This window comes from Phocoena sinus, chromosome 1 (genome assembly GCF_008692025.1).
Source record: "Phocoena sinus isolate mPhoSin1 chromosome 1, mPhoSin1.pri, whole genome shotgun sequence".
Lineage (NCBI taxonomy): Eukaryota > Metazoa > Chordata > Mammalia > Artiodactyla > Phocoenidae > Phocoena > Phocoena sinus.
The window spans coordinates 16,938,839-16,963,709 of record NC_045763.1 but is presented as its reverse complement, the minus strand read 5'-3'; the positions used below and the strand labels follow the sequence as shown (position 1 = coordinate 16,963,709).

The 24,871-nt window shown below is 58.2% G+C and overlaps 2 protein-coding genes across 7 annotated transcripts in view; one reads left to right on the top strand and one right to left on the bottom strand.

The window, feature by feature from the left end:
- The window catches only part of HSPG2 (heparan sulfate proteoglycan 2), a 101,992-nt gene extending 87,015 nt beyond the window's left edge, over positions 1–14,977 (top strand). For all 6 annotated transcript variants that reach the window (XM_032615175.1, XM_032615084.1, XM_032614994.1 and 3 more), the window contains 26 exons: positions 6–201; positions 452–631; positions 925–1,185; positions 2,623–2,827; positions 3,369–3,466; positions 3,888–4,154; positions 4,894–5,003; positions 5,206–5,353; positions 5,436–5,552; positions 6,209–6,320; positions 7,079–7,223; positions 7,306–7,405; positions 7,534–7,643; positions 7,768–7,876; positions 8,443–8,541; positions 8,930–9,151; positions 9,442–9,686; positions 10,031–10,202; positions 10,297–10,419; positions 10,506–10,562; positions 12,400–12,475; positions 12,558–12,636; positions 12,763–12,833; positions 13,038–13,121; positions 13,490–13,593; positions 13,740–14,977. In XM_032615175.1, the coding sequence (XP_032471066.1) occupies positions 6–201; positions 452–631; positions 925–1,185; positions 2,623–2,827; positions 3,369–3,466; positions 3,888–4,154; positions 4,894–5,003; positions 5,206–5,353; positions 5,436–5,552; positions 6,209–6,320; positions 7,079–7,223; positions 7,306–7,405; positions 7,534–7,643; positions 7,768–7,876; positions 8,443–8,541; positions 8,930–9,151; positions 9,442–9,686; positions 10,031–10,202; positions 10,297–10,419; positions 10,506–10,562; positions 12,400–12,475; positions 12,558–12,636; positions 12,763–12,833; positions 13,038–13,121; positions 13,490–13,593; positions 13,740–13,912 (3,663 nt within the window). In that variant the 3' untranslated portion in view covers positions 13,913–14,977. The remainder of the gene's footprint in view (positions 1–5; positions 202–451; positions 632–924; positions 1,186–2,622; positions 2,828–3,368; positions 3,467–3,887; positions 4,155–4,893; positions 5,004–5,205; positions 5,354–5,435; positions 5,553–6,208; positions 6,321–7,078; positions 7,224–7,305; positions 7,406–7,533; positions 7,644–7,767; positions 7,877–8,442; positions 8,542–8,929; positions 9,152–9,441; positions 9,687–10,030; positions 10,203–10,296; positions 10,420–10,505; positions 10,563–12,399; positions 12,476–12,557; positions 12,637–12,762; positions 12,834–13,037; positions 13,122–13,489; positions 13,594–13,739) is intronic.
- A 399-nt stretch (positions 14,978–15,376) lies between these two features.
- Positions 15,377–24,536, bottom strand: LDLRAD2 (low density lipoprotein receptor class A domain containing 2). The gene is given in 7 exon segments (XM_032632015.1): positions 15,377–15,522; positions 15,645–15,827; positions 18,201–18,257; positions 18,260–18,331; positions 21,433–21,534; positions 21,537–21,854; positions 24,455–24,536. Coding segments are annotated over 7 exon segments (960 nt in total).
- Positions 24,537–24,871: the final 335 nt, after the last annotated feature.

The window sequence follows — 24,871 nt, the reverse complement described above, 5'->3', positions numbered from 1 at the left end:
TCCAGATTTCATCAGCTAAACCATCAGATGCAGGCGTCTACGTCTGCCTAGCTCAGAATGCACTGGGCACAGCGCAGAAGCGAGTGGAAGTAATTGTAGACACGGGCGCTGTGGCCCCAGGGACCCCCCAGGTCCAGGTAGAAGAAGCCGAGCTGACTGTGGAAGCTGGACACACGGCCACCCTGCGCTGCTCAGCCACAGGTGTGGACGGGGGCTGGCACACAGGGCAGACAGAGCAGCGGGCCCTGGGGCCTGAATTTAGACACAAGAGACCTGAAGAGGATGTCATGCTCAGGAAGGGGGCTTTGCTGCTGGCAATCTCCCAGCGATGGCTGAGGTGCCCACTTTGTGCCCCCCATGAAGGAGCAAGCTGACCCAGGTCCCTTCCTGGCCATCCCACCCCCAGCCAGTCCTGGGGCAGCCCACCAACCTCTGCCACCCCACTCCACAGGCAGCCCCACGCCCACCATCCGCTGGTCCAAGCTGCGCTCCCCGCTGCCGTGGCAGCACCAGCTGGAAGGTGACACGCTAATCATCCCACGGGTAGCCCAGCAGGACTCGGGCCAGTACATCTGCAACGCCACTAGCCCTGCCGGGCATGCTGAGGCCACCATCGCCCTGCACGTAGAGAGTAAGGCCCTCGTCCACCCTCCTCGCGCTACCCCCTCTGCGCTACATGGAGGTCTGAGCCCCCCAACCAGGCCACACCCTGGACAGAACTCCAGGAAACCTACCTGGAGGGTCACGTGCACCTCAGGCCCCGGAGCCTGCCCTAACCTAAAACCCACGTCCCCTCCTGGGACCTTGGCTTCCCTCATCCCCAGTCCTCTGGGCTCCCCGTTCAGCTTCCCTAGTCCTTTGGCAAGTCACCAGGGCCCAGCACCTGCTCCCATCCTGACCTCTGCTCTGTGTCTCCAACCCCAGGCCCGCCGTATGCCACCACAGTCCCGGAGCACGCCTCGGTGCAGGCAGGGGAGACGGTGCAGCTCCAGTGCCTGGCTCATGGGACGCCCCCACTCACCTTCCAGTGGAGCCGTGTGGGCGGCAGCCTCCCTGGGAGGGCGACCACCAGGAATGAGATGCTGCTCCTTGAGCCTGCGGCCCCTGCGGACTCAGGCCGCTACCGCTGCCAGGTCACCAACAAGGTGGGCTCAGCTGAGGCCTTCGCCCAGGTGCTGGTCCGAGGTGAGCAGCCCCAGCTCAGGCTGGGTAGAATGGAGTCAGCTTTCCTCCAGGCGCTTGTCCGAGCCTTTCACTTACCCCTCAGCTGGTGCCGGGGGACCCCCACCTGGGGCATGAAGACCGCCCCCCCCCACTCCCCTAGCTGGAACACCTTCTTTTCCCCCAGGAAGACCCCGGTCACTGTTCTCAGCAACTCTAGCTCTCACTGCTGCATCCCTCCCTTGGCATTGACCTCATACTGCCAGAGGCTATGTTTACATGAGTACCCCAGCCTGCCTCGCCTGCCAGACGGAGGGTGCTCAGGGCAGGGCCTGGACCCAGTCATCTCAGCAGCCCGGGCTTGTCCACCACAGCACCCAGAATGGGCTGCATAAATGCTGGACGGTGACAACAATGAATGCGTGATAGGGCAGCACCCACCCCCGGATGCCCAGGGTTTCAGTGGATCTCCAGAGAATCCCACATCTCCGTGGTCTCCTCAAGAGCCTGGACTGAAGTGAGCCCAGGTCCTGGGTTCAGTGCACAGCCCGATCACTTGATAGTTGTGTGAACTTGGCCAAGTCAGCGAACCTCAAGCCTCACTGTCTTCACCCTGTAAAGCAGAGGGGACAATGCCAGCGCCTAGGCTGACTTAGAAACGGACACATATGTAGAGCCCGTGGCACCTAGTAGGCACTTGGTAAATGGTGATAGTATGCATTTGACCCACCCTCCCATATGTCCCCTGCACCTGGACATTAGGTGCCTTCACCTGGGATCCTCCTATTTTAAATTTATTTATGTATTTATTTGTTCATTTATTTTTGGTTGCGTTGGGTCTTCATTGCTGTACACGGGCTTTCTCTAGTTGCGGCGAGTCGGGGCTACTCTTCATTACGGTGCACGGGCTTCTCTTTGCGGCGGCCTCTCTTGTTGCAGAGCACGGGCTCTAGGCACGCGGGCTTCAGTAGTTGTGTCGCACGGGCTTAGTTGCTCCGCGGCATGTGGGATCTTCCAGGACCAGGGCCTGAACCCGTGTCCCCTGCTTTGGCAGGCGGATTCTTAACCACTGCACCACCAGGGAAGCCCCTCTCCTATTTTAGAACAGAGCCAGGATAGTCTTTGCTCTCCTTCCTTCAGGTGTCTGAATCTTTCTAAGGCCGACCCCTCCCGCTCTCGCCTTGGGCTGCCCTCCCCTCCCGAAGGCCAGGAGCTTCTGGAAGCACAGCCCAGCACTCCACAGGCTCTTATTTGTGTTGATTGAATGACTGCACGAGTGAGCAGATGAATGAATCCGCCAATGAAAGGTCTTCTTTCCCTGGTCAGAGAGGCAAACAGGGGAACGTCCCCTGAATGTTAGGATGGGGGTTTCCTGGGTCCTGGAGGGGCATCGGGGATATCACACACACACACACACACACACACACACGCACACGCACAACCTCTTACCTGTCCCCGCAGGCCCCTCCGGCTCTCTCCCCGCCACCCCCATCCCAGCAGGATCCGCGCCCACCGTTCAGGTCACGCCTCAGCTGGAGACCAAGAGCATAGGGGCCAGCGTCGAGTTCCACTGTGTCGTGCCCAGCGACCTGGGCACTCAACTCCGCTGGATCAAAGAAGGGGGTCAGCTGCCTCCCGGCCACAGCATACATGATGGGGTGCTCCGGTGAGTGGGGGCAGGGGCAGGACTGAACTTGGGCATCCCAGCCCAAGGCACCCAGTGGGGCTGTTAGAATACCTATCCTACTGGGCTTAGCATAAAACAATGGCCTTGGGCAAGTCACTTCACCTCCCTGAGCCTCAGTGTTCTCAGCTGTACAGTGGGTTATATGAGACCAGAATGAGACAACCTAAAGCACTTAACGCAGTGCTTAGCATGTGGAAGGCCTTCAGCAACCAGTGGCCCGTGTTTGTATTATTGTTAAAGGGAAGAGAACGAGCTCTGAGGCCAGATACATACATGTGACCCAGATCTCAGCTCTGCTCCTTGATAACTGTGTGATCTGGAACTCTAGACCACAAGGTCTTGGTCTAAAATGGGTGTGGTGATACTCACCCTGACTTCCTACCTACCTCCCATGGTTTTGGGGAGACTAGACGTTTACATTGTGGGCTGACACTTGACGACTTTTAACTCCCACACAACTGCAAAGTATTCTCACCAATTGTTTTTATTCACTGATGTCTTATTATTTTTTTCTTTACAGAATCCAGAACTTGGACCAGAGCTGCCAAGGGACGTATGTTTGCCAGGCCCATGGACCATGGGGACAGGCCCAGGCCAGTGCCCAGCTTGTTGTCCAAGGTAGGACGGTGGCTTCAGGCTTCTGCTAAGAGCAGGGGACAGAGGTGAAGTGCACAGGGACCACGTTCCCCAAGAAACCCCTTAAATGTGTACAGATAAAGAGAATCATTCGATTGTATCTTGCTTTCGTCTAGCACAGAGTGAGGGGGCTTGACAAATATTGCAAGGGAGGGGGGAAGAAGGGAGATGGGCGGAGCGCTCAGACAAACCGATGAAAATGACTGCGGACGCACAAGTGAGTAAAACGAATGAACAAAGAGCGAACAAGTGAGCGTGCTGATGAGTGGATGCACGGAAAAGCGAATGAAATGCTGAGTGCCTCGGGCTCCAGTGCTCACCTCTTCTGGGGCAGTCTGCGGCCTCTCTGAGCCCAGGCCTGCAGCAGGCTGGCCTCACTCTGTTCTACCCCATCCTCCCCCAGCTCTGCCCTCTGTGCTCATCAACATCCGGACCTCCGTGCAGACCGTGGTGGTCGGCCATGCCGTGGAGTTCGAGTGCCTGGCCCTGGGTGACCCCAAGCCTCAGGTGACGTGGAGCAGAGTTGGAGGGCGCCTGCGGCCTGGCGTTGTGCAGAGCGGAGGCATCGTCAGGATCGCCCACGTGGAGCTGGCTGACGCAGGACAGTACCGCTGCACCGCCACCAACGCCGCAGGCACCACCCAGTCCCACGTGCTGCTACTCGTGCAAGGTGAAGGCTGGCAGGGAGCTCTGCAGGGCCGGGGAGCGTGCAGGGGCTGCTCTCACGCCGTCTCCTGCCTCACCTGCGCTACTCCTCCTTCCTGCTCTCTTGGGGATTTTCAATTTGGTGTATTTAGGGAGCGGGTTTCATAACAGGCAGGTGCCGCAGGGATAGCAGTGAGTGTTCCTCTGGGGCAGCTGGAACTTGCAGGGAAAAGCTATGCCATGGGGCATCAAGAGGAAATCAGATAAGTAGTCGTCACCTGCTGGAGCTCCTGCTCTGACGAGGAAGACCTACAGCTCAGTCTGCTGGCAGAGACAGCACAAACACAAAACAGACGTAAAAGACAGTAAAACGTGGACAGTGGATGATGCCAGGCAGACACGGTCTGTGTGCTCTTCAGAGGCTACTCTTTTTCACCCCAAGCCCTATCACTTGCCCCAAACTTACCCACACTGCCCTAGTACCCCCTCTTCAGGTCCCCAGAGGGCTGCACAATTTTCCAGCCAGGTGTGTTGAAGAGGCTCGGTCTGTGGAGTCAGTTGAACCTGTCCCTGAGCCCTGGCTCTGCCTGGTTCCACCTGTGCAACCAGGAGTGAACAGCCACAGTTTCCTCATCTGTGAAATGGGGACACAGTGCCTCCCTTCCAGGGATGGCATGAGGATTAAATGAGTCAGGACACAGGCTGGGCTCACAAACGGTTGGTGTCATCAGGTTGATGGCCTGTGTCTCCTCCTCCCCTCTCAGCCTTGCCGCAGATCTCAACGCCCCCAGAGGTCCGTGTGCCCACTGGTTCTTCAGCTGTCTTCCCCTGCATGGCCTCTGGCTACCCCACTCCTGACATCACCTGGAGCAAGGTAAATGCTAGGCAGGAAAACAGCGGGCGTGCCTGAGGGGCAGGGACCAGGTCTTCACCATCTCGGTGCCCCCAGGAGCTGGCCCAGGCTTGGTCCAGTGTGTGCGCTCCATGTCTGAGGGTGGGCCCCAGGCGGGGATGGGAGACGGGCCCCGTGGAGGTGTGGGCCAAGGCCGGGGTTCAACGTGCCAGTGTGTTTGCAGCTGGATGGGAACCTGCCGCCCGACAGCCGCCTGGAGAACAACATGCTACTGCTGCCCTCGGTCCAGCCCCAGGACGCGGGCACCTATGTCTGCACCGCCACCAACCGCCAGGGCAAGGTCAAGGCCTTTGCCCATCTGCAGGTGCCAGGTGAGACCACACACCCCGGGATAGGCGGCCCCCTGCCCGCCACCTCGTGGGTGGCGTCTTGAACTGTGCTTTCTGCCCTCAGAGCGGGTGGTGCCCTACTTCACGCAGACCCCCCACTCTTTCCTGCCGCTGCCCACCATCAAGGATGCCTACAGGAAGTTTGAGATCAAGATCACCTTCCGGCCCGACTCAGCCGATGGTGAGCAGGGGAGGAGCTGATTGGGGGTCCCGGGGCTGGGGATCTCCAAAGTCACTGCCATCAGGGTATGAGCCCTGGCAGCCCCCAGTCCTCAGCCTTCCCTGCTCCGGGGGCTCCAGGCCGGCCGGGCCTCCCCCTCTGGCTCATGCCTCCTCTTCTCCATTCCCTCCTCTGTGATACCTGCACCTAAGCCTCCCCCGGTCCCTCTGCCACTGGTGCAGCAACCCCCAGTCCTTCTGTCCCATCTCCCTACTCCTGTCTCTGCTCCTTCCTCCTTTTCCCCATCTCTCACCCTTCCCTCCTCTCTCTCTCTCTCTTTCTCATCTGTCTCCTCCCACCTCTTACGGGTCTCTGACTTTCACTGTCCAGGCCTCCTTCTCTACTCGGGTGAGTCTCCGCCTCCCTCTCCTCCTTCAGGTAGACCCTACAGTGTAAGTGAAGCAAATTCAGCTTCTTTCTAGGAGCTCTCAGCAAGGCCCTTCTATTTAGGGCCCCATCCTGAGAGTGAGACGCCCTGGCTGTGTGGGGTGTGCTGGAGGGAGGGACAGCAGTTAGCGAGGGGAACGGCTCACAAGCTTGGGCCATTCGTTCCGGGGCTGGGCAGACAGGGAGCCTGTGGCTGGACGGGAGGCCCTAACACAGCTATGCCCGCCCAGGGATGCTGCTGTACAACGGGCAGAAGCGGATCCCAGGGAGCCCCACCAACCTGGCCAACAGGCAGCCCGACTTCATCTCCTTCGGCCTTGTGGGCGGGAGGCCCGAGTTCCGGTGAGACCCTCACCCTCCCGGGTTACAGGGGAAGTGGGGCTGGGGGACTAGATTGCAGGACTTTCCCACCCTGGGCTGAGTTGTACGACGGAGGTTCTGAAGGAAGGAGGAGATGTGGCCGTTACCCTCGGTGACCCCCCGTGCTGCCGGGGTCAGCACAGTGCGCCGGCCGGGTGGCGGAGGAAGCAGCCTCAGACTTGCACGCAGTTGCGGCAGAAATACTCAGCAATGCTGAGTGTGTCCTTCCAGGGTGGGACCGCTGCAGGCCAGAATTCATCCATTCATTTACTCATTCAGCAGTTTTTTGCTGAATACCTACTATGTGCCAGGCACCGATACAAACAAAACAAATCAAGTTCTGGCCCTTGTGGGAATGTATATTCTAGTCGGGGAAGACCAGCCACAAACAAAGGAAAGAGACAAGGTCATCTCAGAGGGAGGAGTGCTCAGACGACCAGTGAGGCCAGGTGCTAGGCTGTAGGGCCTAGAGCCAGGGGCACTTGGAGCCCCGGGGGCTGCTCTGAATAAGCTCCCAGGGAAAGAGTGTAGGAGAAGAAGAACCCCTGGGGAGGGGCAGGGATAGGGTGAGCTGGGGGTGGTGATGGGGCAAGAGCACAAGGCAGGGACGGGAACCAGAGCAGGATGACAGGGAATGGTGTCGACCCCTTTGCCCAGCCTGGGCTCCCTGCCCAGCCCTTCCTACAAACCCCATATCTGCTCTCTCCTGCCCCGGCCCTCCCTCCCACCCCGTGGAGCAGGTTTGATGCAGGCTCGGGCATGGCCACCATCCGTCACCCCGCACCACTAGCACTGGGCCAGTTCCACACCGTGACCCTGCTGCGCAGCCTCACCCAGGGCTCCCTGATCGTGGGCAGCCTGGCCCCGGTCAACGGCACCTCCCAGGTGAGACCCAGCCCCGTTCCTCTATCCCTAGCCCCTCCCCACCTCCGCTCAGCCTCGCCGTTCCTGCCTTACCCCTGTCCAGGGCAAGTTCCAGGGTCTGGACCTGAATGAGGAGCTCTACCTGGGCGGCTACCCCGACTATGGCGCCATCCCCAAGGCAGGGCTGAGCGGCGGCTTCATAGGTGAACCCCCTCCCCACCTTCAGCCCTGGCCGGCAAAGCACCTGGGAGGGCACTGCAGGGCGTGGGTTGGAGCTGGGCAGGCCTCCCAGCACCCCTGACCCGGCCCATCCTGCCTGCCCGCCCCCCAGGCTGCGTCCGGGAGCTGCGCATCCAGGGTGAGGAGATCGTCTTCCACGACCTCAACCTTACAGCGCACGGCATCTCCCACTGCCCCACCTGTCGGGACCGGCCCTGCCAGGTAACCCCACACCGCACACTCCTCCCGGCCTCCCAGGCCGCTGTCCTCAGCCATGGCCGGCCCTGGTGGGGAGTGGGGAAGGGCCGGAGTGTTCTCGGTCTGACTTCCGGGGGCTGCTTTGCAGAACGGGGGCCAGTGCCAGGACTCGGAGAGCAGCAGCTATGTGTGTGTGTGCCCGGCTGGCTTCACCGGGAGCCGCTGTGAGCACTCGCAGGCCCTGCACTGCCACCCAGGTGTGTAGCCCACCCTCTCCATCACTGCCACTCCGGGCTCTTCCCTCTGCCCGTTGCTGCCCCGTCATATCCACCCCAGCTGCTAACCGTACTCACCACACTCTCTCCATCTTTCCCGAGTACTTAACCACTCTTCCCGGATTCTGACCTCCATCACTGCCATCCTAATATCCACCGTGCCTCCCGTCTCTGCTACCCAAGCACTCATCCCCCGTCACTGTACCCGGACACTCCCCCCAGCCCCAATCACTGCTTCCTGGTACCCACCACCTTCCCATCTGTTACCAAGGCACTCACCCCACTACCCACCACCCAGGTACAGTCTTTCAAGAACAAAAGAGTCACTCGTTCACTCCCCACCTTGCTCTCTCCCTGCCCAGCCCCCTCTGGCCCCACCCTTGCCCGAATCCATTCCCCCTCCCCGGTCACCCGATGCAGCCCTCCCAGGAGACCCGGCCCTAAGTAGCCAAGGCCCCCGGGGGGCCGTAGTTAGAGTTCTGGCATCAGGACCCCACCGTCTCCCAGGCCACCTCAGTGCCCTCCTCATTGGCCTGTGTGTCCCCCAGAGGCCTGTGGGCCCGACGCCACCTGTGTGAACCGGCCCGACGGCCAAGGCTACACCTGCCGCTGCCACCTGGGCCGCTCGGGGATGAGGTGTGAGGAAGGTAAGTGGAGCTGGGCTTGAGACCCCCAGGGGTCCCGGTAAGGACGGGAGGAGCTGGGTAGGGCATTCTGAGGCCATGACGGGCCCTATGGATGATAAAATTATTCCAGAGCCAGAGGGCCTCAAAGTCACCTGGCCAAGCTTCATGCCCAGCCTGAATCCCGTACACAAGGGCCCCAAAGGGGAAGCCCATCTAATTGGAGATCCAGCCTGGTCTGTAGTGCTGGGGGCAGGGTGCTTCTAGGCTGTTGCAGCCATTGCCCAGCTGATCCCGAGCCTCTAGGACTGGAGAGTGGGGTGGGCAGGGGTCCCAGAGGAAGGCTGCATAGTTGGAGCCCTCCCAGGACTCTGGCATCCCCACTGCCCTGGCTGAGCTGTGGCTGCTGCAGGTGTGACCGTGACCACCCCTTCCCTGTCGGGCGCGGGCTCCTACCTGGCGCTGCCCGCTCTCACCAACACGCACCACGAGCTACGCCTGGACGTTGAGTTTAAGCCACTGGCACCTGACGGGGTCCTGCTGTTCAGCGGGGGAAAGAGCGGGCCTGTGGAGGATTTCGTGTCCCTGGCGATGGTTGGCGGCCACCTGGAGTTCCGCTACGAGTTGGGGTCAGGTGAGCACTGACACCAAATGCAGTTGAGCTGTAGGCACCAAGCTCCTTCCCCCCCTTGGCCCTCCACACCCCCAGGAGGCGGGAGGAATAAATTCTGAAGTCAGACCAACCGGAGTCCCCTGTTCTTCGCGTTCCTCTCTCCGTGTGACCTGAAGCAAGTCTCTGGACCTCTCGGGTTCCTCTGGGACACTGGGAGGCTGAAGGAGGTTCCCCGTCTGCTCAAGTTCCTGTAGGGGGTGGGACAGGGCAGAGGGCCATCCATGTGCCAACCCTGCCGGCGTCCTCCCCAGGGCTGGCCGTTCTGCGGAGCTCCGAGCCCCTGGCCCTGGGCCACTGGCATCGCATGTCTGCAGAGCGTCTCAACAAGGACGGCAGCCTGCGGGTGAACGGCGGGCGCCCTGTGCTGCGCTCCTCACCCGGCAAGAGCCAGGGCCTCAACCTGCACACCCTGCTCTACCTGGGTGGTGTGGAGCCGTCCTTGCAGCTGCCCCTGGCCACCAACATGAGCGCTCACTTCCGCGGCTGCGTGGGCGAGGTGAGCGACTTCCAGACGGCAAGCGGGGAGGGCGGGGTGATTTCCCTCCGCCTGCAGCCAGCCCAAGGCGCTTGGGATCAGAGCCTCAGTTTCCTCCTCTGTAAAATGGGGATAATTACACCTGCTTTGAAGGTTGTAGTGAGGAGGGACTACACTGATGGATGCTCCTGGCACACAGTAGACCCTCGACTTTGGTCCTCCCCCCCGACCCTAGAAACCCACGTTACTGCTCAAGTTCCAGCCTGGGTTTCCAGCTACCCTCTGCTGCAGTCTTCTCTCTGCTGGTACACCCATGCTTCAGCCTCCTGCCTTCTTCGAGTCCCTTGGTGTCCCTATGCCCACAGGTGTCAGTGAATGGAAAGCGGCTGGACCTCACCTACAGCTTCCTGGGCAGCCGGGGCGTCGGGCAGTGCTACGACAGCTCCCCGTGTGAGCGCCAGCCTTGCCGCAATGGCGCCACGTGCATGCCCGCCGGCGAATACGAGTTCCAGTGCCTGTGTCGAGACGGTTTCAAAGGCGAGGGAGCCCAGCCAGGCGCTGGGAGGGAGGGATGGGGGGTGGTCAGTGGCCGTTCCAGCCCACGCCCACTCGCCTCTTCCCTGGCCCACAGGAGACCTCTGTGAGCACGAGGAGAACCCCTGCCAGCTCCGTGAGCCCTGTCTGCATGGGGGTACCTGCCAGGGCACCCGCTGCCTCTGTCCCCCTGGCTTCTCTGGCCCTCGCTGCCAACTAGGTAACTGCCCCGGCTTCTCTCCACCTCCCCCTTGGGGCGCTGGGGCCTGACACAGCCCACCGACTGGACCCTGCGTCTCCCCACAGGCTCTGCACATGGCATAGCGGAGTCCGACTGGCATCTTGAAGGCAGTGGGGGCAACGGTACGTACCTGCCGTGACCAGCCAGAGGAGCTGAGCAGGCTTGTCCCTCCCAGCCCCTCTTCCAATGACCCCACCCTCCATCTTGGTCTCTGAATACAACAAGCCCAGGTGAGAGGCTCCCTGGGCACAGAGAGACAGAATAAGAAGAGCACAGCCGCACAGAGCTGGGTCCTGCCCTGTGCTCACTGCCTAGTGACTTTGGGCAGGCCTTTGAACCACTTTCACTTCTGTACCCTCCTTTGTATTCGTGCATTCCCGCAACAGACACGCACGTGTGCCCATCCTTGCCCTGGGAGCAGTAAATATAAGATGCGTACGGCAGGACCCTTATTCTCAAGGATTCCACAATCTGTTTAAAAGCAATGATAATGATTTGTAAAAATGAATACTTATTGAACATTTACAGGCCCTGTGCTAACTGCGTTATAGATACACATCTTATTTATCGCTAATATAATAGGAGAGGTAGTGGCATAGTGGATAAGAGCCTGGGTTCAAATCCTAGCTCTACCACTTACTAGCTGTGTGACTTGGGTGACTCACTTAACCTCTCTGTGCTTCAGTTTCCTCACGTATAAAATAGAAAGAAGTAACATCCTTCCACAAGGCTTTGGATAAAATTTTGCGTGAGAGTAAAATTCTTTAATGTATTTTAAATGCTTAGAACAATGTCTGGTCCAGAGTGGGCACAGAATGTTAGCTTTTGTTAATATTATAGCAAAGACATAGGGTTGTTACAAGGATCCAGTTAAAAATTATGTTTGTAGCTGGATGTGAAACTTCCTGCATGGTGACCGGCAGATAGTAGGTGCTTGGTAACTGTTAGCTGCGAACTTCATCAGTTGGTGGAGGGTGGCGAAGTGTCGCCTACCCTGGTAGCTGCCAGGCCCCAGGGGCCAGCACTGGTGTGGGATGGCTTTGAGCAGGTAGGGTTGGGGATGTTATAGCCACACACGCAGTGTGGACGATGCAGCCGAAAGGTCTGGGTTGCCATCCAGGCTTCCCACTTCCTAGGCAAGTCACTCATCCCCGAACCTGTCTTCCCGTCTGTAAGATGGAGGGATTACAAAGGTTCAGAACCGTTTATGTGCCACTGACCTAGATGACCAGCTGCCCCAGTTTGCTCAGGACTGAGGGGCTTCTGGGGATGTGGGACTTTCAGAGCTAAAACCAGGACAGGACCTGGCAAATAGAGATGGTTGATCACCCTACCTGGACCCTACTGACTGCATAGAATGAAATACATAGGATTTCAAAGGGAATCAATTGTTCTGAAAGAAGGTTATCAAAATAATTTGAAGTTTTTTGCATCTTTATTAACGCATTAAATACAAGATCTAGCGTTAGGGTTAGGGTTAGGGTTAGGGTTAGGGTTAGGGTTTAGGGTTAGGGTTAGGGTTAGGGTTAGGGTTAGGGTTAGGGTTAGGGTTTAGGGTTAGGGTTAGGGTTAGGGTTAGGGTTAGGGTCGTTAGTCCCAACAGCTACCACAGTTGCAATAAGCGTAAACAATGTTTTGAAGTATTTGCAGCAACTGTAATGCAATGAGGAAATCTTGCACAGGCCCTGCTCCTCCTCAGTGTGTTGCCTGCCTGCGTAACTAAAGGAACTGCTAACCTTCAGGGAGAAGAGAGCAAGGCTAGAACTGTAATGTTTTCCAAGCCAAGTTCACAGGCCTCTGAATTCTGCCCCCAGCCCCCTTGGGTCTCCAGGGACTGCAGGTTCAGAGCCCTGCAGTAGTACAGGTCGGGGTGGAGGTGGGGGTCAAGGGCACCGATGCGGGATGGATATTCCATGCGGGTGAGCAGGTGTCCCAGCATCGCCCCCACTCCCCCGACAGATGCCCCCGGGCAGTACGGAGCCTACTTCTACGATGACGGCTTCCTCGCCCTCCCTGGCCGCATCTTCTCCAGGAGGTGAGAAGAGAGTCTGTGGGCCCAGGGTGGGGGACGGGAATCTGGGGCTTCTGCCCTCTCACCCACTTCCCCCGCACCACAGTCACCCTGAGGTGCCCGAGACCATCGAGCTGGAGGTTCAGACCAGCACGGCCAGCGGCCTCCTGCTCTGGCAGGGCGTGGTAAGTGTGGACGTCCCGCCCAGGATCTCAGGGTTCCCAGCCCCCTGGTGGCCACAGGAGTGGGAGAGAGGAAGGAGGAGGCCACAGCTGTGGGTAGCCCCCAGGAACCCTGTGCTTCTCTGGCAGGAGGTGGGAGAGTCCGGCCGAGGCAAGGACTTCATCAGTCTTGGGCTTCAGGATGGGCACCTTGTCTTCAGGTGGGTCCTGGCACCCGACCCTTCCTCTCCCTTCCCTCAGCCCCCTTACCCTTCAGTGGCTTCCCCTCCGGTCAGCCCCATGCCCCCCCGCCCCCAGCAAGAAGCTGCAGTGCCCAGTGCCCCAGCTGCACACCACCACCACCGTCCCACACCCCCTCCAGTCCTGCCCCCTGCTCACACCCTCTTGGGTCTGTGTGACTGCAGCTACCAGCTGGGCAGTGGGGAGGCCCGCCTTGTCTCTGAGGACCCCATCAACGATGGCGAGTGGCATCGGGTGATGGCACTGCGGTAAGGGAGCCCCCCGGGCACTAGGGCGAAGGGCCCAGAGTCCTGCACTGGGACAGGACGCCCCCCATCATGGGCAGGGAGGCAGGCATAGAGCTCTGGGGAGACAGAACTTGAAGCCAGGGTCAGGGGAGAGCCCACCAGCCGGAGCACAGACTTCCAGGGCAGGACAGAACTGCATGGGGTGGGCGCACAAGCACCCTAGGGGATGGATGCAGCCTGTGGGACCAGATCTCTCACCCAGCGGAGGGAGGGGGCAAGGAGCGGGGTCATGCTGCTCTGGCTGGTCTCTGTAGCAAAGGGAGGGGCTCTCACTGGGTTGAGAAGGACGGGGGATCGGTGGTGAGGGGCCTGACCCCGTTCCACTGCAGAGAGGGCCGGAGAGGCTCCATCCAGGTGGACGGAGAGGAGCTGGTCAGCGGCCAGTCCCCAGGCCCTAACGTGGCAGTCAACACCAAGGGCAGCATCTACGTCGGTAAGTCTTGAGCTCGGGCCTCGTGCAGGCCTGGGGCCGCTCCTCCAGGTCGGGGAGGGCCAGGGGCTCCGGCAGAGGTAGAGCACGGGGCCTTCCTCCCCCGACCTCCTGGAGCTGACAGGCCCCGCCCTCTCCCTTCCCCGCAGGTGGAGCCCCCGACGCGGCGGTGCTGACCGGGGGCAGGTTCTCCTCGGGCATCACGGGCTGTATCAAGAACCTGGTGCTGCACTCTGCCCGGCCTGGCACCCCGCCTCCACAGCCACTGGATCTGCAGCACCGCGCCCAGGCGGGGGCCAACATGCGCCCCTGCCCCTCGTAGGCACTGCCTGCCCCACACGGACTCCCGGGCAGCGCCCCAGCCCCGCAGCGTCGACTATATTATTATTAATATTATTATTATTAATATTTTGTAAGAAACGGAGGCGATGCCACGCTTTGCTGCTACTGCCCTGGGCTGGACTGGAGGGTGGGCACGCCACCCCACACAGGCACACCTGGGCAAAGCCACGGGCTGCTGGGCAGGGCAGGTTGCATGGGAGCAGGTGCCTCAAAGGGTCACCAGGACTTGGGGTCGGCCACGGTGGCTGAGCAGGCTCAGAACTGCCCCCACCAACAGAGCCCCCCGAGGTAGTGCTGGGCTGCCCGTTTCTTCAGCCCTTGGGCAGCCCTCATTTCTACAGGAGCCAAACTCGGCTTCCAGCCTGGAGCCTCACCAGCTACCGGAGCCTCGCCAGCTACCTGGAGCAGAGGGCATCGCAGTGGCCTTCGCCACCCTCCTCCGGGTTGGGAAAGCTCTTTAGTGCTAACTGTGGTGCAAAAGGCAGCTCACCCCTGGGCAGGCAGCCCCCAGCCCTGCCAGCCCATGTCCCAGCGCCCCTCCACCTCCGCCTAGCCAGCCAGGCCACCGGCCCCTGGCAGCCTCTCCCCTCCCACCAAGCCCTCCTGGCCTGCATCCCTCCCACCCCACACCTAGCCCAGGGCCCCTGCCCTGAGGGGCTGCAAGGGAAAGCCCACCTCAACTCTTACCAGGAGCTGCTACAGGCAGAGCCCAGCAATGAGAGTGTCTCCCTGCCTGCACCAGGCCACGTCCCCCCACTGATCTGGAAGTGAAGGCCCAGGGCACATGGGGGGAGGAGAGCATTGGTGGTCCGAAAGAGTTAATGCCTTGGGTAGGGGAGCCGGGACTCATGACTGGGAGGGACAGGAAGGGGGCGTGACAGCCCTGCCCCATCTGTGGGAGCCCCAGGGCCCAACTGGGGGCAAGCGCCCTCCCCACCAGCAACCCCCAGAGGTGGGTCCGGGACGCCTGGCCTCTGTGTCCTAGAAGGGACCCTCCTGTGGTCTTTATCTTGATCTTTCTTAATAAACGGTGCTATCCCCGCCAGGGCTGTCTCCTGTGTCTTTGACTACGACTGGACTCGTGGTACCTGAAGGTGGGCCAGGATGGGGCAAAGCAGGGCAAGTGAGGTCCGGGCGTGAAGCAAGGCAGCTTCAGGGGAGCGAGGCCCCTACCCCCTGCCCTTCACTGATCCAGCCGGGTGCCAGTCACCATGCAGGTTGCAGGGTCAGCTGCCTCCTGTGGCCTTCACCATGACCCTGTGAGGCAGGAATCACCCCATTTTCCAGAGGGGCAGACTGAGTCTCGGAGGGTTATATGATCTGCCCAAGGCTAGACAGCCCTGTGGGAGGTGGGGGCAGAACTCGGGGACTGTCTGACCCCAGAGCCCACTCTCCTTCCTCTGATGCCCACAGCCTCTCTAAGGATGACCCCCCCTGACCTGGCTCACTCAGCCGCAGGCCCCCAGGGGCCACCTGGCCAGGACGTGTGTAACATGGTGCACACCACCAGCCCCCCAAGCCAGCCGGCTGGAGGAGCAGCAGCTCCAGAGGAGGCCCACGAGGAGGCCAGCCACCCCCGTGGCTGGAGGCCTGTAGAAAGAAAGAGCACTCAGGCCTCAGCCTAGGCCAGCTGCCCCCACCCATCACTGGAGAGGGACAAGTGTGGTCTCGGCGGAAGGAGCAGCGGCAGCTGACAACCAAGAGCCATGTACCTTCCGGAGCGGCGTCCTGTCGTGCAGGGTCCCGGCGTGCTGGGGGGCTCCTCTCAGCTGCAATCCCCAGGGGGCCCACAGACCCGAGAGCTGGGGGAAGAGTCAGGGGCCCGGAGGTACCATCATCCGTACTCCCTTCCTGGCTGGGCACCGGAGAGGGACCGGCAGTGGCAAATAACAGCTCTGACACACTGAGATCTGCCCCTTGCAGGCTATGATTATGTCTCGTTTAATCCTCCCCAAACCTCTTAGTGTTAGTATTTTTATTTCACAGATAAGAGAAGTGAGGCACAGAGACGTTAAGTCACCTGCCCAGATCACACAGCTGGAAGTGACAGGGGTGGACTTGAATTCACAGTCTAGCTCCAGGGGCTGGGGGTGGATGAATGGAGCTACTTCTCAAGGAGTAATGCTGTATTGAGCATTTTCTCTGCACCAAGAACCGTGCTCTGTGCTGGGCCCTTCACCCACAGGGTTTCACTTAAAGTTCATGACAAATCTGAGAGGTTAGGTTTATCATCCCCAGTTTACGGATAAGGAAACGGAGACAGAGAGGTTCGTTCTTCCGCTCATTTGATGAGTATTTTTCGATCACCTGCTACTGTACCCCAGGCATTGCTCTAGGGACTGGGGGATATGACAGTGAGCAAAACAGACAAAAAGGCCCCCATGGAGCTGGCGTTTTAGTGCGAGGCAACACAAAACACAAATTCCACCATGTGTCAAATGGAGACAGGAGCTACGAGGGGAAATCAAGCAGGAAGGAGGGACAGGGCGTGCGGCGAGGGGCAAGGTTGCTACTTTTCTTTCAATTGCGGTAAACTCCACAAAACACAATGTACCATTTTAACCGTTTTTAAGTACAGTTCCGTAGTATTAAGTCCATCCATATTGTTGAGCAACCATCGACACCATCCATTCTCAGGACTGTTTTCCTCTCATAAAACTGAAACTCTGTACCCATTGTGAATAACTCCCCATTTCCCCTCCACAGCCCCTGGCAACCATCATTCTGCTTTCTGTCTCTTTGAGTTCTCTGGATGTCTCATCTAGGTAGAATCACATAGTATTCGTCCTTTCGTGACTGGTTTACTGCAGTCAGCATAATGTCCTCAAGGTTCATCCATGTTGTAGCATGTGTCGGCATTTCCTTCCTTTGTAGGGCTGAACGATATTTCATTGTGTGGACATGCCACGTTTTATTTACCTGTTTTGCTTTCAATGGACACGGGGCTGCTTTTCGTGTTTTTTTTGGCCGCACAGCTTGTGGGATCTTAGTTCCCCGACCAGGGAACCCGTGGCCCCTGCAGTGGAAGCACAGAGACCTAACCACTGGACCGCCCAGGGAAATCCCAGGGTTGCTATTTTTAAACAAAGGGGTAAGGAAAGAGCTCATGGAGAGGGTGAGGGTTAAGCCAAGACCTGCAGAAGGCAAAGGAATGAGCATGTGAACCTCTGGGAAAAGCCTTCCAGGTGGAGGAAAGAGCTAGTGAGAGACCAGAGGCAGGACAAGACTGGAGCATGGAAGGAGCTGCCAGGGGCCGGAGTGGAGGAGCTGTTGGAGCAAGCGAGCAGGTGGGAGGTGACGGGCCAGGTCACTCAGGGCCTGGGGGCCCCTGGGAGGCTTGTGTGGGCTGAGTGAGGAGTGAGGAGGGGACACGGGTGAGAAGCAGGACGCAGGGCCGGCTGTGGATCATGAGTTCAGTTTGGGGCAAGTTAAGTGTGAGACCCGCCTGCACAGCCACGTGGAGATGTCAGGTGGGGAGGTGGTTATATAACTAGTGTTCGAAGACGAGTCCAGCTGGCGATACGGTATAGAGGAGAACGAGGGGGGAACGGGTGTGGCAGCTGGAGGAGAGGACATAGGGCCCGGGCCTCTGGGCACAGAGCATAGTGTCCGGGAGGACCCTGAGGAGTGCCTGGGGAGGGAAGTGTGTGGGCTCCCGGGAAGCTGGGTTTTACCCCTCAGCCAGGTGCATTTTTGCAACGAACAAGCCGTTCAACAGGACATGGCAACCCTGACTGGGAGTGGGGCATGTCCAGATTCCTAAGAAGGATAATCAGGGGTGACCTAGTCTGGTCCCCTCTGTCCATCCACAGAGGTCATTCCTGGTTATGTCACTCAGTGACTCTATGACCTTGGGCACGTCATTTCTCCTCCCTAGGCCTCAGTTTCCCCATCTACAAAATGTGGGAGTCAGGCTGGATCAATGGTTTTCAAAGTCTTGAAGGTCAAACTCAAGTCTCTCAGTGGGACATCAGTCAGCCGCGGCCCAGGCCTCCCACGTCCAGTTAAGTAGAGCATCTCTCCTTGTGATGTCTGGGGCCTCCGCAAGGCTCTGTGTAGGAAAAGCTTCCACCACTGAAACGACATTTGGAAGCAGCTGGATTCGATCACCATTTGAGCTCTAACATCCTCTGGTCCTCAGGCAGTCTGGTCTGAATGGATTCCCCACTACTGTGCTTCACCTCATCCTCTCCTGCCGCACCCGTGCCTCCGGCCTCCAGCTTCTAACCCAGCTGCTCAGCAGGACCCAAGCCACACCTGTCACTGACCTCTGCAGTTAGCTGCTGCCCAAGAAGCCTGGTCACTGCCGTCGCCACAGTTGTCCGTGCCCAGGGATCGCACGCCAGCCTCGGGGGGATGCACCTGTGGTTCTGCCATTGGAAGTAGGCACGACAGCATCCTGGGGTTGAGAGGGGAGGCACGACGAGGACGCTGAGCACCGCAGAATGTTTGGCCCTATGGGGAGGGATGCGGGAGGTGTGAGCAGGAGAGGCTGTCTCCATGTGCGTGCAGATGAGGGTACGGATGAGGCAGGTGTATGATCGTAAAGATGATGATGGGGATGGGGATGATGACGGCAGCTAACATTTATTGAGCTCCTATTCCAAGCCAGGCGTGGTTCACATCCCAGCTCATGAAGTTCTTACATTAACCCTGTAGGGTCAATACTATTATCAATCCCATTTTAGAGATGAGAAGACCGAGGCCCAGGGAGGTTAGGTCACTAGACCAAGGCCACACAGCTTGTATCTAAGCAGCAGGATAGGAATTCAGCCCCACGCTCCTGAGCACTGTGGCACCCAGTGTGCACGCACAGCCTATGGTAGCCCAGCAACCTGAACATTCCAAACTCATTCCGGCTCGCGGCACTGCACCTGCCATCAGCCCTGCCCGTAACTGCATGGCTTGCTCCCCTCAGGTCTCCACTCAAATGTCATCGTGTTGGAAGGCCTGCCCTCACCTCCACGTGAGAACGGCACACCATCCCTCCCCCACCACCCCTTTATCTGGATTTGGGTTCCTCTGCAGCACTTACCACCTCTGCAGATTATGCATTTGATTGGTTCTTTGTTTATGGTCTGCCTCCCCCACTAGAATGTCAGCTCAAGTGGGGCAGGGACTTCTCTTTCATTCACTGCTGCATGTATCCCTGGAGCCTAGAACAGCACCTGGCACAAGGGCAGGTACTCAATCTTTGTTAAATGAATGAATAGGCACACAGGTGAGAGAAGGGTATGACTTGGTGCACAGGGTGTGGCAGACAGGTTTGGCGTACCCAGCACCCCATTCTGTGGAGAAAAGCTGGTTCAGGAGGGACTGACCAATACCATGGCTCAGAGGTGGACATGGGGATCAGAGCATTCCATTCCTGGCCCCGGGAACGGACACATGGCCCATGTGACTAATCAAATTTGGCCCCGAGGACTTTTGCTAGAACCATAAGAAAAGATCTTCGCGGTTCCCTGGCATTGGTTAGGACTCAGCTCTTTCACTGCTGGGGGCCCAGGTTCAATCCCTGGTCAGGAACTGAGATCCTGCAAGGCACTCGGTGCAGCCAAAAAAAAAAAAAAAAGTGAGAGAGAGAGAAAAGATCCTCGCTCTTTATTTCACTGAGGTGAGAGTTATAAGGGGGACTGTGGGCTTGGAGCTGCAGGGTCACCTTGCTGCCAAGTAGAAAGAGGAACTGGAGCTGCCTGAGATGGAAGCCAAACAGACCCAGTGCAATGCAAAGGGAGAGAACAAAGAGATAGAGCCCAGGTGGCATTCCTTGATCTCCTGAATCAAGCTATAGCTGAACAAACACCTTAATATCCCAGTTATAGGAGCCCCCCCAAATTCTCCTTTGGCCTAAGCCAACTTGACTTGGGGTTTTTTCATGTGCCAATGAGAGTGAATGCTCTGATTTATAAAAGATGTGCAGGGGTAAGAGTGAATATCTATGAGAGAGAAAACACAAACAGTAATCCAAGTAAAAAGTGGTGAAAAGTGATCCAAGGAAGTCAGAGTTGTGACAGGGCTTCGCCACTGCCGCCTGCTTCCGAGTCCAACCCTGCTAAACACAAAGCAGCCGCAACATGCTTGGCTGGTACCTCACGGAAGGTGAGAAAGGGAGGGAGGGAGGAAAGGAGGGAGGGAGGGGTTGATTTCCAATTAGCCTGCGAGATCTGCTTGCAAAACAATATAATAGGACCCTTGGCACGCTACAGCCCACAGGAGCCAGAAAGGGGAACCCAGGCACCATCAGTCATGGCCCCAAAGGCACACATGAGACAGCAGGGGGTGCTCTCTGACCAGCTCAGGTTGAAGGGCTGTCCGCGGCCTGGCGTGTCGAGGTCCAGCTCCTGGTGAACCTGTGCTGGCTCTCAGAGGCCCCCCTGTTCTTGCCTTGAAGTGCTCACAACCCCATGTTTGTTTTGTTTTGTTTTGTTTCTTTGCGGTACGCGGGCCTCCCACCGCCGTGGCCGCTCCCGCTGCGGAGCACAGGCTCCGGACGCGCAGGCTCAGCGGCCACGGCTCAGGGGCCCAGCCGCTCCGCGGCATGTGGGATCTTCCCGGACCGGGGCACGAACCCGCATCCCCTGCATCGGCAGGCGGACTCTCAACCACTGCGCCACCAGGGAAGCCCCAACCCTATGTTTAATTCTCCAGTCTGGATATTTTGCCAGCGAGGGCGATGATGCTTCTCCGAGGTTTTGGAAACTTCTGGGCTTTGGCAGCTCCTCTGCTGAAACATCAGTGAGTGTCTTCAGTCCTGGGGAAACCTGCTGGGACTAAAGCCCTGACTCAGTTGGAGCAGAGGACAAACTCTAGCAGTTAAAGCCCAGCTCCTCCACCTCTGAGCTGGGAGTCCTGTGGCGCTTCACTCAACCTCTCCAAGCCTGTTTCCCATCAATAAATACGAGGGTATGAGCACTGGCCCAGCAGAGCTGCTGTGAGAACAGATGGGATCTGGCATAAGAAGGGCCACAGGCAGTGCTCAACGAGGGATTATTATTATCAGTTCCCTTTCCTTGCCTAAGTGGGTTTCTGTCACTTACAGCCACCAGAGTCCCAACTCTCGGCCCCTCTGCGACTGGGTGGACCCAGGACAGAGAAGCCAGCGTGCGAACATGAGAGTGTGTGAGCTGCATGGCAGTGTGCAAAGTGGTATGTGTACAATGAGGTGCGCATGATGTGAACTGTGTGTGGGAGAGAGTGTACAGTACGCCAGGCCTGTGGGTTGGGTGTTTCAGTGTGTGTGGTGCAGGTGGGCGTGCCAGGTGTGTACGAGGTGCGAGGTGTGCACAGGTACGGTGGGTGCTGGAGTGTGAGGTGTGTGAGTGTGTGGGAATCGTGCGGGAGTGGGAGCTGTGTGTGAACAGGTGAGGGGCTGGTCCGTGCATCCATGGAAGTCAGGTTTATGGGGCTGGCTCTTTGGGTCTGGACCGCCCCTTCCTGAAGCCCCTGACCCTGCCGCCAGGCCCCAGCCCCCGCCCTCTCTCAGGACCAGCCCGCACCCACCCAACCGGAAAGAGGAGACTTCGCCTACGAAGTCCACGCGGGGCCGGCGGCCTCTGGTGACCAGGCGCAGGCCCAGGAAGTCCCCGGAGGACGCCACCGGCCCAGTGATAGGCCGCAGAACCGGGCCCCCAAGGGCCATGGCGCCCCCGGTGGGCCCTCGTAGAACTGCAGGTAGGACCCGGGTGCGCAGGGGTCCTCCGGCGCCGGCGCCGGGGAGGAGGTGTTGGGCGCCTCCGGGGTCAGGCTGTAGACCAGGAAGAAGCGGAACTGGAAGCGGATCCTGTCGCCGGGGGTCGCCGCCCGCATCCAGAGCCTGCTGTCGGTGTCCGGGGCCACGAAGTAGAAGCGGCGCGACGCGGAGTGCGAGCGAGGCAGCAGCCTGTCCGCCTGCCACGTCCGGCCGCACAGGTCCACCAGGTAGGCTGCGGGGAAAAGCACCTGGAACCACGCGGTCCCGTTCCAAGCCTGGCCCTGCCTTCTGCCCGTTGTGTGACCCCCGAGTGAGTCACTCAGCCTCTTTGAACCTCAGTCTTCTTGTCGGGAAAATGGGGATGATTGAGCAATGTCAGAATTTTTGTGAGGATTAAAAAATGTAATTCAAGTCCTCAATCACGTATTCAAAAACCCTAGGATGTGTTTCAGAATTTTTCAGATTTTAGAAAGATATATAATATGTTGCAGCCCCAAATGGAGTCTGCCACAGCCCTCCACGATCAAACACATTTTCTAGAGCAATTGTACAGGACATTTACCCTAAGTAGGACAAATACAGACTGTAAACAGCCTCCTGTCAGTTCAGGTCAGGTGTTGCCAGTTAGTTAGCTAAGAACAAATTTTGGTTGTCAGAGCTTTTCATATTTTGTAGTGGAAACTAAAGGATTGTGGACGTGTATGGGTTCAGTGCTTAGGGTGGTGCCTGGCATTTAATGAGCATTACGGAAGTGTTATTCAAGGATGGGGGAGGGAATTTCCTGGCCTTCCCTCGGGTGGTTAGGACTCCGCACTCTCACTGTGGAGGGCCCAGGTTCAATTCCTGTTCGGGAAACTAAGATCCCACAACCCTCGCAATGCAGCCAAAAAATAAAAGGATGGGGGAGACACGGTTGGGCACCTGCCCAGCCAACAGGCATTCCGTTTCTCCTTGCTAAGAGAAACTTAATTCCCCTCAGTTATCAGAGAGCCCCCCTGGTCTTTGGCCTAAACCAAGCCTTGTAATCCTAATTCCATTTGCCAGGTTTAGGGACTGGCCTGTGAACTGATTCTGGCCAATGACATTTAAGGAGAGGTTTGCTGAGCATTCCTGGGAAAGATTTTCTTCCCTGATTTTTAAAAAAAAAAAAAAAAAGGAGGGAGAGCTGTGTGATGAGGAGCCCCTTTTTCTTCCTGCTTTTGAAAGCTATTGACTGAGGATGCGATGCCCAGAGCTGCAGCAGATATCTTGCAAGGATGAGGTCATGAGAATTATGGAGGAGCCTTGACATGGTTGAGCTGATGAATTAACCATTTCTGGACTCATCTATGGCCTCTCTTCTTAAGTGAAATAATAAATGTCCTTATGGTTTTTTTTTTTTTTTTTTTTTTTTTTTTTTTTTGCAGCACACGGGCCTCTCACCGTTGTGGCCTCTCCCGTTGCAGAGCACAGGCTCCGGACGCGCAGGCTCCGCAGCCATGGCCCACGGACCCAGCCGCTCCCCTGCACGTGGGATCTTCCCGGACCAGGGCACGAACCCGTGTCCCCTGCATCGGCAGGCAGACTCCCAACCTCTGCGCCACCAGGGAAGCCCCTTTTTTTTTTTTTTTCTTCAGTACACGGGCCTCTCACTACTGTGGCCTCTCCCGCCGCGGAGCACAGGCTCCGGACGCGCAGACCCAGCGGCCATGGCTCACGGGCGCAGCCGCTCTGCGGCATGTGGGATCTTCCTGGACCGGGGCACCAACCCGTGTCCCCTGCATCGGCAGGCGGACTCTCAACCACTGCGCCACCAGGGAAGCCCTGTCCTATGGTTTAAGCTCTGTTTAGTCTGGTAACTGTTACTTACAACCCAAAACATCCTCGCTGGTACAGGGTTGTTGTGAGGATTAATGAGATAACGTATAAGTACTCAAACCATCTGATTTTTGTAAGGATAGAAGGAGAACAGGACGTGGCTTTTCTGGTGCATGGTAGGGGCACCAGTGGTGCTTGAGGACAAGCCGGGATGTGGGTCTTTGGGGGAGAAATTCTCCGTTAGGGCTCAGGATGTGGGAGCATCTTCTCATATCTGTGCAGACCTACTAAAGCCAGAACCTGCCCTGGAGGCACACGGGACAGGCGGAGGTTCAGAGAGTGGGTGAACGAGCACCTTCTATGAGCTGGGCACTGTCTATGTGTCTTGCATGGTTTATCTCACCTTATATGCACAATAATAATAGTCCCTTAAGGCAGCGGTCCCCAACCTTTTTGGCACCAGGGACTGGTTTTGTGGGCAACAGTTTTTCCACAGACGGAGGTCGGGGGGTGGGGATGGTTCAGATGGTAATGCGAGCGACGGGGAGCGACGGGGAGCGGCAGATGAAGCTTCGCTCTCTTGCCCACCACTCACCTCCTGCTTTGAGGCCCGGTTCCTAGCAGGCCGCGGACTGGCCCTGGGGGTTGGGGACCTCTGCCTTAAGGGGCAAGGGCCTATTATTCTTTTCATCTTACTGCTGAAGAAACCAAGTCTTAGACAGTGGAAACAGTAACGTCAAGGGTGTGTGTGTGAACGCAGGGCCATCTGACTCCAAAGCCCACAGTGTTTCCCGGTGCCAGACTGCCCCACCCGCCCCCAGACACCTGCTTCTGGGTGACTTGGAGCTCCAGCCACCCAGAGGGGTGGGGGTGGACTTGAGGGTGCCAGCCAAGACCAGGCACAGGGTTTCCCAGTGTCCCCCAACTCAAGGGATCCCAGCTCATCAGGGTGAGTGCTGATTGAGGAAACACAATCTCAAAGGGTGGTGGGACCTGAATCTCCTGCCTGCCCCAGCCAAGCCACCTTGTACTCACCTGTGTGCAGAGCAGACACAGTCAGGGCAGTTGCCCCCAGCAGGAGCAGCCTTTGGGGCAGCTGCAGAGGACAGGCTTCCATCCAGGCCCTCCTGTGCCCAGCGATGGGGAAGACCTGCAGAATCTTCAGTTTGGGGTCTTTGGGGAGACTGGGGTATAGGGGCCTGGTTAGGCCAGTGGAGGGATTGGCAGGATACAGAGAGCAAGGGAGGCAAGTACGCCAGCTCCTCTGGTCTCTTCAGTGATGTTTGTGCTCCCTGTTCCAGATCCTTCTTCAGATCAGGATTGTGTCTAGGGTTGCCATGGAGATTTGGGACTGGGGCTGGAGCCTGGGGAGAGAAGGCGGGGAGGATGTCTGCTCATCCCCTGCCAGACAGGAACCAGGAAACTCAGATCTGGTTCAGCCACAGGGCTTCT